Source organism: Dreissena polymorpha, chromosome 13 (assembly GCF_020536995.1).
Source record: "Dreissena polymorpha isolate Duluth1 chromosome 13, UMN_Dpol_1.0, whole genome shotgun sequence".
NCBI lineage: Eukaryota > Metazoa > Mollusca > Bivalvia > Myida > Dreissenidae > Dreissena > Dreissena polymorpha.
Window position 1 is genome coordinate 56,587,915 of NC_068367.1, and position 18,257 is coordinate 56,606,171.

An 18,257-nucleotide genomic window follows, 5' to 3' on the forward strand; every position below is an offset into this window, starting at 1 on the left:
TTTAAAGTGGGTATTTTTACCAACTTGGTTAAAACTGAGTTAAACACAGAAAAAACTCACTTGTTACATAAATGTGGGCTTTGGTAAGTTGGTTTTTTGTGAGTTTTGGTATGTTGGTTTTTTGTGAGTTTTGGTATGTTGGTTTTTTGTGAGTTTTGGTATGTTGGTTTTTTCTGTGTTTAAAGTGGGGTTTTTTACCAACTTGGTTAAAACTGAGTTAAACACAGAAAAAACTCACAAAAACCAACATACCAAAACTCACAAAAAACCAACATACCAAAACCCACAAAAAAAACAACATACCAAAACTCACAAAAAAACAACATACCAAAACTCACAAAAAACCAACTTAAACACACTTCTGTCTACAATAGTGTGTTTAAGTTGGTTTTTGTGAGTCTTTTGTTCCCTTAAGGGATCATAAAATTTTGCTTGTTTGACCTGTAACCTTTGTAAAAAAAAATATTTACACCTTAATGGTAAAAAGGTTATTTGAGATAAAATCACAACAGATCATTACAAGCCCCATGTGATTATAAATAAAAGACACACACAATTTGCAAAAAACAATGTTTATATTAAAAAAAACAAATAATGTGAACATTTTTACAGTGCATTTTTAACAAAACCAGGAAAACATCTACCCAAGATACATTATCACAATATGCGAGCACATTTAACATAATAAATTAAAATAAATAACATTCTCCTCTTTGGGCTACCACAGGTAAAAATGGGAGGAAGGGTATGAACCATGATTATATACAGTTTCAGTTAGTGAGGGGTGATACAGAGGATAAAATTAATAATAATTGTTTTTAACTGTGTTGGTGGTACCGGATTTATAAAATGACAACATTAAGGAATCCTTCATCCTATCTTTTCCTGGAATAGCCCTTTACACATATTTACACCTATGAACAAAGGAACATATTGCTCAGCACTAAACAGTTTATATATTCTCCCCGCAGTACATGACACGAAGCCACCTCAAGGCCCATCTCATGTTCTCTTCCACTGTTGATATGGGCAGGGCAAACTTTTTGGAGATGACAACTGAAATGTATATGATCAATCAATGCAGGATTTTACTGTACATTACAGTATTAAAAAAACATGTAGAAGTTTATTCCACCCAAATCAAGTCTGATCTGAATGACTTGATTTTGGTGGAATAAACTTTTACATCAATATCATCAGTTCAGATATCCCATTTTAACATCATCTACATTAGAAGGATTTCAAAAGAGGTTTTTGAAACAAGGAGGCAAATTACTGTTGCTTGAATTTGTTATATCGTTCAAAATTAGAGCTTGATCGTTAACTTTATACTGAGGTTATTTTTGTCTGCCTATGTGTTAAATTCTCAAAACTTTTATACACAAACACAATTTTTAGTAACTCTTAAATTTTAGCAGTAGTATTAAATTAACGCAAGACAGATTATGTGCTGGAGTCAAATTTGAATCAATTGCATTATGTTTGTTTCAAAATGAATATGGAGGCAGTAGAACACCTATATATTTAAATCCCCTTTTTCCCTATAAAAAAGAATCATACCAACCATGGCGTAGTGTTCAGCAATCAGGAGACCCTCTCGAATCTCCCCCTTAGGGGAGGTTGAACAGCACTTCATAGAGCAGTCACCAGCTGATCAGGTCTGAAAACTATACTGTCATGGCCTTTGCGAGGTGCGTCTTGTGCATGATCTCATTTGAGATCAGGTCCTGAAAGATATTTTATAATGTAAGTGATAAATATTGCTGTTATGGTATATCTTGTTACTATAAATATTATTAATTTAAATCAAAACAAGTTTGTTTGCTTGTTGTTTTTGTTTGTTTATTTTTGCAATTTAAATCCTGTGATCACATGTGACTTAACGCTTGTCATAAATAATTAAAAGAAATTACGTGTGGTAGAAAATACTGTTTGAAAATGTACCAAGATTATATTAATAATGTGGTCTCATTTGGCTGTGTGGACTGGTCGGAAGTGTGACGCCTTTCAAATGCTAAAACCTGTATAGTTTTACCTCTTAACAAATCCAACTTTCCTTGGTCAAGGACAGGGCTCGGTTTTCCCACTCCTGATCTACTAAAGTTGGGCTGCTCGTGCAGGGTAAAATCTGGTGTCAAAATCCATACATCAGTTAGTCCCCCTTCTGCTGTCTTTTGGCAGGAATATTCTATCCAAAGAATCTTCCAATCAATGTAAATTTCACCTTGGGAGTTTAACCTTCAAATTTAAAATATAAAAGTTTTCATTGAATATGTGGGAAAGAAATCTGTTCATTAATGACCAGAAATAAGTATAAATAACATTTAAGATGACAATAATCATAAAATACAGCCATAATTATTCAAATGGTGTTGTTTTTCCTTATAATTGCATTACATTTATACTTATCCATTTACATTTCCCAGTGACAATACATAACTATGATAATGATCATAATTAATTCAATATAAAACTAAATAAAAAAGTGATGTAAAAATGAAAATACAAACCTAAAACAACTGTTCTTCAGTATTCCAAGATAACAGGCAGTTGATGAATTATGAGACCATATCACTTTAACCAAAGACCTATAGATTACACAGATTGGAAACTTCGCGCCTTATCGGGCTATCTCTCGGCGGGGTCACGTGGTCGAGAAACTGATAAGAACACTTGGGATCAGCAGACGATTTATTCCATGAATCAATCGGAGTAGTCCGGAGATAGCCGGTGTATCACGATTGCGATAAGATAGCGACGCGTCAGTAGCAACGGCTACGATTATCGAGAAAAGTTATGCGAAAATGTAGAAAGGCGGCTGTAACTTGGTAAATAATGATCCGATTTTCATAAAATTAAGTTTCATAGAAACATGAGTAATTATGTTTTTATAAAATCTCGATTTTATTTACCTACAATAAGAATTCATAATGCCGCGATCATTGAAGCAATTGCGCTAAGAACTTCCAAATCGCGGCGAGAATGCTGTTGAATAGTTTATTTGAAAGGCTTTTGCTGATAAAATATTCTTGTATAATTTGGTATTTCAGACAGTTAAAACCTTATAAAATATTATTATTTCAAAAAGGATAGATATATGTGGACACATAGATCTAGGTCTCTGATTAAAACAACATTACAGTATAATAAATGCTATGATCGTTCGATCCAAAAACGGTTTTAGTTCGACTTATTTCAATATTGATTGTGTAGATTTTTTTCAATTGTTTAATTCTCTTTTTATTGAGATTTAATTCATGAGTTATAGGTTATTAAAGTTTTGTTTGTAATCTAGTTTTTTTCTTTTGGTAATTAAATTAAGCTTTCAGTATCGTGGGCTAGGATTTCGCGAAAAGAAAAAAACAAAAAAAATTCACGCGCGTGTTAATCGTCGGATCAATTAGCGAACTGAAGATGCTTTGTGTGTTTTTTCTTTACTCTTGAGAATTAATTAAAGGAAGGGATTCTTACTTCAATTATCAGTTTGCGTTGTTGATTGATTTTAATTGTGTGATCAGTGGCCGCGGCCGGCGAATTCATTCTTTATATGTCATTGTGATGTCCAATTAAGGTAAGTCTTTGTTGTGAATGTGTTAGATTTTAATATACTTGTTTATAATAGTACGTTATAAACACAATGAAATGCTGTATAAAACTGTTTAAAAAAAGGCTATTCTCGATTGTGTATCTTATAAGTTGGACATACTAGTACATATTTTGGATATTACATTTTTAAATTCTGTATCATTTGTGTAATCATGTCGCGTAACAGAGACCCTGATTTTTTTGGCTTGGAGTGATAGTGATTTAAACCTTGATGAGCTTTTTGAAGGGGACTATACTGACAATGACTCTGTTTGTACTGATAAACATAGTGTTAGTGTTGATAAGAAAGATATATATATGTGTGTCCAATTTGTTCACGAGAATACAAGACTATATATTTCTTACTGTAAGAGGTTTTGCAATCACAAAACTAATAAATAAGAAAACTGAGAAAAGTGCAAAAAATGAAAAGAAAACATCCGCCAGCCTGAGAGATGCTTTAAAGTCACTGAATACCGGTAATTTGAAATAAACTGGGACTATAGGTCTGTACCAGAAGTTTAACATCAGGACTATCAGTATGGGAATATTGAAACTAATAACGTGTGCTCTGCTATTGCTTACGCTTTTAACAATGACAATTTGTGGTTTTTATAGTCATCTCACAGCATTGTACTTTCATCTAGTTCTTTTATTCATACCAAGATAAACATATTACCCAGAATAAAAATCTTATTTCTTCAATTTGAGGTGAATAATGACAAAGTTTTTCACAATGAACCAAAGCACGTTTGACAACATGTGTGTATAATAGGGTAAAAGAGCTTAAAATTGTACCATTTTTGTACAAGGCCAAAATCCTTTAAAATGAACATTATCCTCCAGTTTAATTAATTCATACCAAGATTAACATATCACCAAGCAAAAAAATCTGACTTAATCTATTTGGGATGAAAAATGAAAAAGTTTATCAAAAAGAACAAAAACACGTTTGACAGCTATCTTGTACAACAGAAGAAAAGAGCTTAAAATTGTACCAACATTGTATAAGGCCAAATCCTTTAAATTGAATATTTTCTTGTAGTTTGTTTAAATCTGTACTTAGATAAACATATTGCCTAGCATAAAAATCTTACTTCAACGATATGGGATGAGAAATGGAAAAGTTTTCACAAAGAAACAAACCACTTTGGCGACAGGTGTGAAAAATTATTGAATGAAATAACAGTATAAATTGTACAAAATGTACAAAGGCAAAATCCTTTTAAATGACTTATTTTCGTCTACTTTTTATTAATCATACCTAGAATTACATATCACCAAGCATAACAATCTGACTTAATCGATTTGGGATGAAAAATGAAAAAGTTTATCAATAAGAACAAAAACACGTTTGACAGCAATATTGTACAACAGAAGAAAAGAGCTTAAAATTGTACCAACATTGTATAAGGCCAAAGCCTTTAAATTTAATATTTTCTTGTAGTTTGTTTAAATCTATACTTAGATTAACATCTTGCCTAGCATAAAAATCTTACTTCAAATATATGGGATGAGAAATAAAATAGAAAAGTGTTTCAACAAAATACAAACCACTTGATTGAATGAAATAACAGTATAAATAGTACAAATTGTACAAAGGCAAAATCCTTTAAAATACCTCATTTTCGTCTACTTTTTATAAATCATACATAGATTAACATCTCACCTAGCATAAAAATCTTACGTTATCAATATGTGATGCTTAATGAAGAAGTTTATAGAAAAATGCTTCGGGCCTTTCAATTTTTAAAAAATTATCGAAAATGAACGAATCCAGTGTTCTCTTTCAAATTCCGATAAATTAATAATTAATTAGAATAATAACTACCAAAACCTAAAGAATTATCAAGGCAGAAAATAAATACTTATTTCTAATCACACACAAAATATTCAATATGTCTTTTTTCGGAGACCGACTTTGCTCACTACGTAAAGTTCGTAACGTTGCGCTTTCAGGCATTCATTGCTCTGCAAACTGACAACCGAGCGCTAAAAACACTAATTAACACATTAATATTGTTAATAACAATATCAAAATAATATAAACTAACCAGATCATGCTCAGAATACCCTACGACATCAAATATTAACGACTAATTACGAAGAATAATTGTTTGCTTTATAAGAAAATGGCCGCCAGCAGCTGGAACAGGGAATAATCTACAGGTACACCGGCATCTCCAAAATCAATGTCACGTGACCCGCGTCCGCCGATAGATATTATCGCATATCGCTATAGCGGAGACGAGAGATTCCAATCTGTGTTATCTAGGTCTTTGCTTTAACCATCCACTTTGAATCTCCTTTGCAACAAACTTATTGTTGATTTACACATTGTAGTACATACACATTGTTTTCACCACACAATACTTCATGCTGAAAGTTATTCAAGACATTTTAAACTAAAATTATAAGTCTTAATGTTACTCAATTATACCTTAAAGCTCAAAGTCAGTTGATGAAAACCCCCTTTGTTTTCAAAACATAACTTCCTGTCTCCAGCCAATCAAAGTCGCTTGTTTTCAAATAGATGGTGGCTCAGCCAATCAAAAGTCTATCAACACCCCTTTGTTAGGCCTATAGATGGAGCACTGATACTGTGATAAGAATTAATGTTTATGATTTAATTGGGGGGGGGGGGGGGGGGGCTAATCTCTTATGTGTGTCAGCCAATTACTAAATCTGAGAAATATCTACTGATTTCAACACCAACATATATGTATTTATTGAATAATACACAGCACCCTTAGCATATTATATTTAATTGTGAATATTTAAAAAAAACATGCTGAATGGTGTTAGCAAATAATATTAATAGTATAAATATTATTTATTTTTATTGCCTTTTAAATTGTATGTTAAAGGTCAATGTGGTAGGCATTAATTGTATTGGGGTTAATTATCAGTATAAGAAAGTTAAAATAGTTATTGTTTTTATGTTGAGGAGATATAATTGATGCTTGCAAGCCCACATAAGTTTCCATATATTAATCAACACTTTCACACTGAAACTAGTTTTATTTATTATAGAAACAGTGTCACTCTCCCCCTCAAAAAATGAATAAAAAAACACACTGTAAGTCTATTGAATTCTCCAAAGAACATGAATTAAATGGAAGTATTCACATTTTTATAGATGTGTGATGTGTGTATTGATTCAAAGTGAAAGACAAACAATTTCATATTCAGGTATCAAACTAAGTTTGAACATTTTAACATTTTTATAGTATCTGTGAACCTGTGATGTTCTGAAAGAGCAATTTTTATCCAATGTTTCCTTAAAATTATGGGGAGCCCATAAATGTACAAAAGGTGCAATGGCAAACAAGCTGTAAAAAAGCCCCTTTACAATTCACCTTGATAATATATGGCTATAAACATGAAACAAAGACCTAGTTGAAGAATTATTGTTTTATTGTTGAGTTATGTTAATAAACAAAAGACCAACTTATTGATAAGTGTGTTAAAGTGAGTCTTTTAGCCTTGTTGCGGCTTTCAAATTATTTATAAAAAGACCAACTTAAACTCGCTTTAACCCACTTCTGTTTATAAAAAGACCCACTTCTGTTGTAAAAGACTCGCTTATGAAACAAAAAGACACACTTAAACACACATAAACCAACTCATAAATAAAAAGACTCACTTTTGACACATAAAAAACCAACTTCTTACAGCAAAAAAACTCGCTTTAACACACATCTACTTTAAAAAACCAACTTTAAACTCAGTTAACACAGTTTAGCTCACATAAAACTCGCTTTTATTAGCAAAAACCAACTTCCGCTCAGAAAAACTTAGAAAAAACACAGTTTTATGTTGGTTTAAGTGTGTTTTGGTATGAAAGTGGGTTAACTTTTTGCAAGGGAAGGTGCTATTCATGCTTACAGATTTGGCACATTTGAAATCAAATGGAATGATGTATGCATTTAGCTAGACCAAAATATGGCATGGTGGTTGTCCTTCAAAACGGCAGAGTGACCTCTTTTCTGATTTTTTTTCCGATGGTAAACTTTGTACATTTATAAGTGACTTAAGGCCACAACAAATTGATTAAATGTTCGATGGATTCGCCGCACCTAAAAATCTTAAAAGTAAATAAAAATATTTTTATTTTTTTATTTTGCGCCTGCAGCAAAAAAATTGCTGCGCACCTATTTATTAAATGATTTAGTGTTATTTAGTCTACGTATTTTATAGAGTGTTATAACTCTTTGCGTTATTAGATTGGTTTTTTGGTAAAAACAAATAGCAGCGTTCGTCTGTCTTGTCATGTCGGCAAAAGACACAAATGGAAATATTACTTTTTCCCCAGGGCAATGAGTCATTTCATTATAGATGATTTAAGTTATTTTATAATTTCAACCGCATCTACATCAGGATGTGAAATGTCTCCGGTATGCCTTCGATTGGTAAAAATTTGTCACTTTTGACTCATGGAAATCATCTTCCATGCATCATTTTGATGCAAATGTTACCATGAAACTTAAATAAAATGTATGTTTATTATACAAAAAGTAGGTTTTTATTTAAGCAAGATATACTTAAAGGTATACAAAACAATTTTTGTAGAGCAATCAACTAATATATATAAACAAAATATATAGATTTCAGTATTTTAACCCCTGAAAAATTCATTTGACCCCTGAAAATTTCAAGCACAGGGTCATTTGACTCCTGGTTTTCAACAACTATTGAAATCTTTGCTATGATATTTAGAACTAATACAAATTCGAGATATTTCGTATCAGTGTTTTTTTTGCCCCAAATTTCAGACTCTTATAGGCTGTGTCCAATTGAAACTTGTAAAAAAAGGCTGGTTCCCAAAAAGTAACTTTCTTTTAAAAGTCTCGCCAAAATATCAAAAAAATAAGTCAATTGTTTTTAAATAAATTAAATTGGTTTATTGAGTTTCTCATACAGCAGTTAAATGCCCTAGCACTTTATAATATACATTTTAGAAAGCAGTTAAACATGCACTTATTAACAATTGGTATACTGTTATCAATAATCATAATAATAATGATTCAATATTCCCAATTTCATGGTGTATCCCATATTATCCCCAATTAAAAAGGCACAGGCTGTAAAATATGACGCGAAGAAAAATCACTGCTTATGCTTGATATTTATTGTATTGTTTATTGTGTCATGTTATTAAACCATCATTGACAGAAAACTGAGCTCCTTATATAACTTTGATAATGAAAACCATGTACCATTTTATACTTAAGTAATCACTAACTGGTGTGAGAAAGCAGAACAGCTATTAGAGACTTTTTTTTATTTATTTTTACAAACATTTGAAACTTAAACTCAATTATTACTTCTAAATGACTTTGTACTGGTATTTTGCAGATATCATGCATTTATTTGGCAAAATATATCAATTTACATAGACAATATATGTATTTGTTATTTTTCGCTTTTCGCACGCCTGTTATTTAACAAAAAAGATAATAAAAATAAATTTCTTTTTATTTCGCTCGCTCGCTCCATTTTTGGGAAGCAAAAATCTGTAGAACAAATCATCAATTTGTTGTGGCCTAATGATGCTGTTTCCTTATAAGTACTTATACTCAAGCATCCATTCATCATATATCCATGAGGTATGCTCTTTATGAAAAATAATTTGATGTTAATTTCGAGTAAAACTATGTTAGTCGATTAAATTAAATTAAATTTTCAATTGCCAATAAAAATATGTGAGGTGTTTCTGTATTTACCAGAACATTGTCACATGCCAACATTGACAGTTGGGGCATAGAAATAGAAGGAAGCTTCCTGCTGTTCTTCCTTAGCTAAACCCCTGTTATGATGATTTACTGTTATAAAATAATATTAATTGAGTTAGGTAATTGATGTATTTGTAACATAATTACATATCTAATAAATACATTAATAATTTCAAGAGATCAGCCATGGTTAAGGACCTTGAATGATCATTGTTAAGGACAATGATTGACCATGGTTCAGAATCATGATTGACCATGTTTTAAGACTATGATCAGCCATGTTTAAGTTCCATCATTAGCAATAAATAAGGAGTGTAAATTGCCATGGTTTAAAAAAGTATTGACCATGCTTATCATAATTGCTTATGGTACAGGACCATGATTGACCTTGGTCTAGGATCATAATTGCTTATGATACAGGGCAATGATTGACCTTGGTCTAGGATCATAATTGCTTATGGTACATGGACATGATTGACCTTGGTCTAGGATCATAATTGCTTATGATAAAGGACCATGATTGACCTTGGTCTAGGATCATAATTGCTTATGATACAGGGCAATGATTGACCTTGGTCTAGGATCATAATTGCTTATGATACAGGGCAATGATTGACCTTGGTCTAGGATCATAATTGCTTATGATACAGGACCATGATTGACCTTGGTCTAGGATCATAAGTGCTTATGGTACAGGGTCATGATTGACCTTGGTCTAGGATCATTATTGCTTATGGTACAGGGCCATGATTGACCTTGGTCTAGTGTCATAAGTGCTTATGGTACAGGACCATGATTGACCTTGGTCTAGGATCATAAGTGCTTATGGTACAGGACCATGATTGACCTTGGTCTAGGATCATAATTGCTTATGGTACAGGGCCGTGATTGACCATGGTCTAGACTCATAATTGCTTATGGTACAGGGCCATGATTGACCTTGGTCTAGGTTCATAATTGCTTATGGTACAGGACCATGATTGACCGTGGTCTAGGATCATAATTGCTTATGGTACAGGGCCATGATTGACCTTGGTCTAGGATCATAATTACTTATGGTACAGGACCATGATTTACCGTGGTCTAGGATCATAATTGCTTATGGTACAGGGCCATGATTGACCTTGGTCTAGGATCATAATTGCTTATGGTACAGGACCATGATTGACCTTGGTCTAGGATAATAACTGCTTATGGTACAGGGCCATGATTGACCTTGGTCTAGGATCATAATTGCTTATGGTACAGGACCATGATTGACCTTGGTCTAGGATCATAAGTGCTTATGGTACAGGGCCATGATTGACCTTGGTCTAGGATAATAATTGCTTATGGTACAGGGCCATGATTGACCTTGGTCTAGGATCATAAGTGCTTATGGTACAGGACCATGATTGACCTTGGTCTAGGATCATAATTGCTTATGGTACAGGGCCATGATTAACCTTGGTCTAGGATCATTATTGCTAATGGTACAGGGCCATGATTGACCGTAGTTAAGGATCAAAACTGCTTATGGTACATGACCATGATTGATCATGGTCAAGCATCATAATCTTATGGTACAGGGCCATGATTGACCATGGTTAAGGATCATAATTGCTTATGTTACAGGGCCATGATTGACCATGGTAAAGGATCATAATTGCTTATGGTTCAAGACCATGATGGACCTTGGTCTAGGATCATTATTGCCTTTGGTACAGGACTATGATTGACATTGGTCTAGGATCATGATTGCCTTTGGTACAGAACCATGATTGACATTGGTCTAGGATCTTAAATTCTTATGGTTCAAGACCATGATGGACCTTGGTCTAGGATCACGATTGCCTTTGGTACAGGACCATGATGGACATTGGTCTAGGATCATAAGTGCTTATGGTACAGGACCATGATTGACATTGGTCTAGGATCATAATTGCTTATGGTACAGGGCCATGATTGAACATGGTCTAGGATCATAATTGCTTATGGTACAGGGACATTATTGACCTTGGTGTAGGATCATTATTGCTTATGATACAGGGCCATGATTTACCTTGGTGCAGGATCATAATTGCTTATGGTACACCACCATGATTGACCTTGGTGCAGAATCATAATTGCTTATGGTACAGGGGCATTATTGACCTTGGTGCAGGATCATAATTTCTTATGGTACAAGGCCATGATTTACCTTGTTGCAGGATAATTATTGCTAATGGTACAATGCACTTGTCCATCTTTCTGTCATGGGCATGCATGAGTGCCTGCATCAGTTCTTGTCCGAGCTTTAAATAGTTATTTGAAAATATCACCAGCTTCTATGTAATACATTTACCCATATGTCCCTTGTTATTTGAAAATATCACCAGCTTCTATGTAATACATTTACCCATATGTCCCTTGTTATTTGAAAATATCACCAGCTTCTATGTAATACATTTACCCATATGTCCCTTGTCCTAGAACAAGTTAAAGATAATTTATTCAGCAAAATAGTATGAAAGGTAAATGCAGATAACACATGAGACATACGTAATGACATGTAAAATGGTCATCAACAAATATAAAATCTAAATACAACAATAAAGGAAAACTGTACAATACATACTTTCTTATCTGTTGACTCTAAATATTTTTTTTTTAAACAGAACACATACTAGAAGCGATTTCAATTCATTCAAACTTATCTAAATTGCATGTTGTTTCATTTTTAGCGAGGCTGTTTTCGGAGAAACCCGAGCTATTGTCATAGCCAGCTCGTCCGCCGTCCGCCGTAGGCGTTGTGCTAAAACCTTAACATTTGCTCTAAAATCAAAGTGCTTCCACCTACAACTTTGAAACTTCATATGTATATGCACCTTGATGAGTTCTACACACACACCCATTTTTGGGTCATTAGGTCAAAGGTCAAGGTCACTGTGACCTCTAATATCAAACTTTAACATAGGCTCTTAAATCAAAGTGCTTCCATCTACAACTTTGAAACTTCATATGTAGTTGCACCTTGATGAGTTCTACATGCCACACCCATTTTTGGGCCACTAGGTCAAAGGTCAAGGTCACTGTGACCTCTAATATAAAACTTTAACAAAAACCTTAACATTGCCTCTAAAATCAAAGTGCTTCCAACTACAACTTTGAAACTTCATATGTAGATGCACCTTGATGAGTTCTACACGCCACACCCATTTTGGGTCACTAGGTCAAAGGTCACTGTGACCTCTAAAAAAAAAATAAAAAAAAAAATTCTAACAAGCTTTCACAGCCGAACGTGGCACCCGTTATGCGGTGCTCTTGTTCTTACTATAAGTGCAATTCTAATGGTTCTGACTGTTGATCAATACAAATTGTCCCAAAACTCTCTCAGCTGAGTTCTGTTTACTTTGCATAACAATAACAACACAATATTTAAGATCATAACAAATCTCCACAAGTAAATCATGTATGTTCATATTAGTCATTTTTGGAGATGAAGATCAAGATTACAACAATACACTGATTACTGTGAAATCATTTATTTTCGCCAGCACGAAATTTCGTCATTTTTATAAAAACGACGTTTTCGTCAGCACTTAAAATTCGCCAATTCCTGACTTTGAAAAAAGTCAATATCAGATTTGTTTGTCCGAAATATATCGCGGTTGCGAAAAATCGTAGTAGGGAAAGAGGGAGGACACTTGAGATTCACTTGCAGGAGGTGGGGCCTGTTTGTCACATGTCAATATACTTGTCTTTTGTTATCAGGTGACCAGTAATTTGCCCCAATTAGTGTATCATTATTATGATTAGCGGATTAGTGGGACCGAGTAACCGCTAACGAGTGTTTGAAACCCGGGTTTGAAACAGTGAAGCCAGTTGCCAATTGGTCCTATTCATTTATTATAATGGCCAAACTAATAACAATCTTACCTTTATCGGCGCAAATTAGAGAAGGTGCGAAGATTATTGGTTAGAATTAGTGTTAGCAAACTGTTTGGTCAGTTTTCATAAAAGTTTCAAGAGTTTTGCATTGTAAATATTTGATCACTTTAAGAACAATAATTTTCGGAAGTGTAAAATTAACAATGCATTATGGGACAGCGGTTTCATAGGGCAAAGTTCAGATTTAATTGTAACAACCAATGGACGAGTGAGTTTAAATTAGATTGAATGCAATAGGATACAAAGAAATGTTTTATTGCGTCATACTCAGTCATTCGAAACACGTGCTTTCCGGGGATTTCCTGGAAATCGCGCAAAAATAAAAGTTAATTTTTGAAAACAATTTCCCTACTTTTGGATGGAACTAATCGTCATGATTGCTAATTTCTCTTTACCTGTTATGTTTTCAATTGCTACAAGTAACAATTATTTGAAACATGTATCGTAAAACTTGCAAAAGATGTCAATGATTAAAAAGTTTGATAGCCCATAAAACGAAGCACAAGCTATTTTTACACCTGTATTGTAGTTAAACCCAAACAACCAAACACAAATCAAAATGTTCTGTATTTATTTGTAATCAATGCGGAGAATGTATACGGTAAGTATATACATCACCATCTTTTAATTTTGTTTATTGTCTTTGATCCGGATCTAATCTGGTGTGTGAGGGCTGTATAATCTTCTGCAACAACACTGAAAAACACACTTCACACAATGGGTAATAAAGTTGTTAACAATTAGCCCTTATCATTACAATTCTACCTAAACGAAGTCAACGCAGTCGATACAGCTGTACTGCTTTCGCGTTTTAGAGCAATGTCACGTGTCAGTTAAGTACACTGTGTAATCTACACCCTTTTTGTGTCAAAACCGGATTTATCTTGATTATGTAACAGACAGAGTATGTATGCGTGGATTACGTTGGATTTTAGTGCCTCATGCCTTTGGTAATTCAGTCTTAATTTGTTCAAATATGGGACATAATTGTTTGTTAGGATCTTGAATTCGTCAATCGGTGGACTGACGAAATATACGAAAATTAATGCCTGACGATATATAATGGTTTCACAGTATATAAATAATAATTTAAATAAAAAATAATCATCAGAGAAATACAGTTGTTTCCTTGCAATATAACACTAAATAATTGATCTATGCTGCCAAGAACTTCATTATGAACTACTTCTTTAAACAAATTCACAGATATGACATTACTTGGCAACACAGCAAATCATCCATGTGAATTATGTGATGTTATGTAACACTGAATATAAGTTTGGTCAGGCCAATAATTATTGTTGACGGTACATGTTCCAAAATGTCTCGACTGAAACTGGTTAAACAAAACTATTTTACTTCAAACACCAGGATTTGTTTGCTAAAAAATTGTCCCACAATGATGGATGCTGTGCTCCTATTGAAGTAGACTGACAGTGGTTCATTAAGTCCATTCCTCTTGGTTGCAAGAGTTGCCAGCTTCCTCTTGCCTTCACTATCCAGCTGTAGGATAGTGTTGGATGGCCCTCCACAGACCAGAACCTGTCCCTGAGCTGTAACATGAATACCTTGTGGGCATTTTAGGTCTGGGTCTGTGAAGGTGTGGAGAACTTTGCCAGCTCTGGCCAGGGTGAGGAGCCTGCTTTTACCTGGGCTGGTGACAAATATCTTGTCACCTGAAGGACTCACTGCACACTTATATACTGTAAAAGAGTCAAATCATTGAAGTGAATTCTTTATACAATCATTATGTTAATAAAGATACCCTTCGCAAACCTCAGGATGTACAATAACATACTCTCAGTAAGTAAATGTACCAACTGACATAGTCAGATTAAGCTGACATGATTATTCTTGTGTCATTATTTAAAATAGTCTCATAAACCGATGAAAAAATAATACTATACAGTGAAGAAAAGTCATGAAAATTCTTAAGCTAAGGAAGGACTTTATTGTTAAGGAGTTTTCATTTACTAATGAAAACATTATTAGGTCTGTTATTTGCAACCATAATTGTTTGAAATGGGCAAAGGTAAAAATACAATTTACTTTTCTGTAAATTGGATAAACTATAATACAATTTTATTATTCTTATCATTTTCAGTGGAAACCCTCTAAACTGGATCCTCTCTATACCGGAATCCTCTCTAAACCGGACAAATTGTCCGGTCCCATTTTTTTCCCTATAAAACCATGCGTAAAATATCTCCTCAAGACCGGAATCCCCTCAATTCCGAATACCGGTCATTCTTTGGTTCAAAATTGGGTCATTCCATACGTAATTGTAACTCTCTAAACCGCTCAGGGCCGGTTTATTGCACCTTAGACCTAGTGTCAAAAAGTTGTGAATAGCGGATTAAAGATGCGTGAAATTAATAAAGGTGGTCGAAAAAAATACTGATAACGAGCAAAGAGTTCTTTAGTGTGTTTCGTTTTTGATGTAATCTTAATGCTATTTAATTTTGTGTTGTTTATCACAATTGCTAATTTAGTGTCATATGAAATGGTGATTTGCAGAGTTATTGAAGCAGTTGCATTAAGATATTCATTTAGATTTTCCAAATGTTAATTAAGATAACTAAGAGTTAAAATGTCCGAACCTCCTTCTAAGCGAATGCGCGTGGATTGTCCCTACAAGACAAAATCAAATTGATCAAAGAGTCAGAGATGTTCCCTAAACCTACACTAAAGATGCTGTCAGAGAAATATGGGGTAGGAAAATCGACAATCGGGGATATCGTGCGAAAAAAGTAAATTCACATAACAAATGCATAAATGTATAAAATAGTTTGTTTTTCAGGATGCACTGTTTGATTTATGTTGTGACTGATATTGCTGATATATGTTAATAAACTATTAAAATTTGCTGAAAGTATTTTTTCCACATTAGGCTATGTGATTGATTTTCTAAAAGTAAAATAGTCAATGTCCCCTCTAAACCGGAATCCTCTCTAAACCGGAATTTCCCGTCGGTCCCGGGGTTGTCTGGTTTAGAGGTGTTCCACTGTATATGATAATTTCAAATGTTATTGGAATATATACACCAAATTTTACCTGTGTCTCCTGATGTATCTTCATACACTTGATTCAACAGGGCTCCTTTCATTGAATACTTGTAAAGTGCAGTGCCAGAGGTGAGATACAGGTCTTGCAGATTATGAGCAATACCAATACATCTATGTATAAACTGTAAATTGGTACCCTTAACCAGCCGCCCACCTTTCACAGAGACAAACTGGACCCCTGCACCCACAGCAACAGCGACTTCACTTGATGTGATTTGACACATGTCATTTGGAGAAGCATTTAGATCACAATGAGCCCCCACCTGGTATTGATGATTCAGTAGCTTAACTCTTTTATTAGTACGATCTGCAACAAGAATCTGATCATCAGAGAGTACACAGATGGCACTGATAGTGCAGCTCTTCTCTGTATCACTTGGTAGGCTCACATCATACTCTGACTTTTCTTGCACAGTGAATACCTGGTCTGGGTCACCTGATAATGCCTTGGTACTGAGTACAGTCCTCCCCAGACCTGACAATATAGACAAGTACTGTTGAACGTCACTGTCCGCCTGGAATGTCAGTGAACTTTCTACCTGAATAGAGTTCTCCTTCAGATAAGATTGAGACTGTTTAATTTTTTCCCAACATTTCTTACTTGCAATAAATGTGAGTTCTGCTTTGGCCTTTTCAATAATGTCATGTATTGAGTTGCTTAGTCTTGTGAGTTCATTTTTAAGCTTGCTACAATTGTCCACATCAGTCTTGATAGAAACTTTCAGACTGCTTATCTTATCATCTAGCTCTTGTATGGTGTTTTTTTCAATCTTGTCTAGAATTTTATTTATTGTCTGGCGTGTTTCAAGTATTTCATCTAATTGTTTGTTGTATGAAGTCTGCAAAGTCAGCATGTTGGTGTTCCAATTGTTCTCAAGTTTCTTGACTTCTTCAAGAATAGTTTGGATTTTTCTTGATAGTTGCTGCAAGTCTGGCGGAGGTCCTCTGGCTGACTCAGATATAAGTGTTACTTTAGTACACAGTCTGAAATGAAAATAACTTAAATATGTGTACGTGGTTTAAATGGTCATTATGCAAAAATATGTATGAACTTTTGTTCATGATATTTATATTGTTTTTAAAATGCTATTTTCAGGTAATAAGATATGGAATGTAATTTTAATACTGATTTCTATTATTTAGAAGCAAAACATGAATATTAGTTATTATTGTACTTTAATTTTCTATTTTTCACACACAAAAATAACTTAAAAATAATAGATCTGAATAATGCTGAATTAATTGATCTTTTTATGACAGCAATCATTTTTTAACGCAGATATACTGGTATGTCTGAGTTACCTGTGATTGAGGAAAGCACAATTAGTGCAGCACAGCTGACTGTGGTCATTGCAGTACATTTCTAGATGTTTGTCTTCATGAAGGTCACACTTCAGAAGGAAATCCTCCACTTCCTTGGACACTGGCCACCTACTTGTGTCTCCTCTTCCATAAGTCACATGTTTCCCAAATAACTGACCATGAAGAGTGACACATTCTGCACAATAAAATTTCTGACAGTTATCGCAGTAAAACTCCGCCCACTGGTGAATTTTGTGCTCAAGACACGGCGAACAACAAAAGTCTATAATAGAATCTGAGCCTTTATCCACTGTTGATTGAGAAAATGTAGCCATCTTGATCACTTTAGTATAAATATTCAGTAGAAATCGGTAACGTTCAATAACTTCTCTGCAACTGGTGGCTATTATCAACAAATGTAATACTTTGGACCTCATTGTTTCCTTATAAACATGTGATCTTACAGTACTTTACTTCATGTGACAGTGCTCATTGTTAGTGTGGTTAAGTGGTTTATTTTGAAAGTGGAGTGATATTGAGAACTGTAGTGATGGTGACTCTACATTTTTTATGTTGCTGATGTTGTAACTGTTGTTGATGCTTCTTGTCTTGCTTCTGATGCTGTTGTTGATGATGATGATGATGATGATGATGATGAATG

The 18,257-nt window shown here is 33.9% G+C and overlaps 2 protein-coding genes and 2 long non-coding RNA genes across 4 annotated transcripts in view; 1 reads left to right on the plus strand and 3 right to left on the minus strand.

Moving 5' to 3' along the window:
• Window positions 1-18,257, plus strand: part of LOC127856227 (double-stranded RNA-specific adenosine deaminase-like) — a 120,979-nt gene that overhangs the window by 89,276 nt on the left and 13,446 nt on the right. The gene's annotated exons all lie outside the window — the stretch shown is intronic.
• On the minus strand, window positions 557-1,921 carry LOC127856236 (uncharacterized). Its single transcript, XR_008037917.1, has 2 exons — window positions 1,561-1,921; window positions 557-1,056 (listed from the first exon to the last, which is right to left on the minus strand). It is a non-coding gene; the product is annotated as an uncharacterized LOC127856236 (long non-coding RNA).
• Window positions 8,481-10,009, minus strand: LOC127856238 (uncharacterized). Its single transcript, XR_008037919.1, has 3 exons — window positions 9,938-10,009; window positions 9,754-9,799; window positions 8,481-9,707 (listed from the first exon to the last, which is right to left on the minus strand). It is a non-coding gene; the product is annotated as an uncharacterized LOC127856238 (long non-coding RNA).
• LOC127856230 (uncharacterized) lies at window positions 12,355-17,978 on the minus strand. Its single transcript, XM_052392324.1, has 3 exons — window positions 17,597-17,978; window positions 16,284-17,278; window positions 12,355-14,932 (listed from the first exon to the last, which is right to left on the minus strand). Exons 1-3 carry the CDS (start codon window positions 17,929-17,931, stop codon window positions 14,580-14,582), a joined length of 1,683 nt encoding a protein of 560 aa, XP_052248284.1. The 5' UTR covers window positions 17,932-17,978; the 3' UTR covers window positions 12,355-14,579.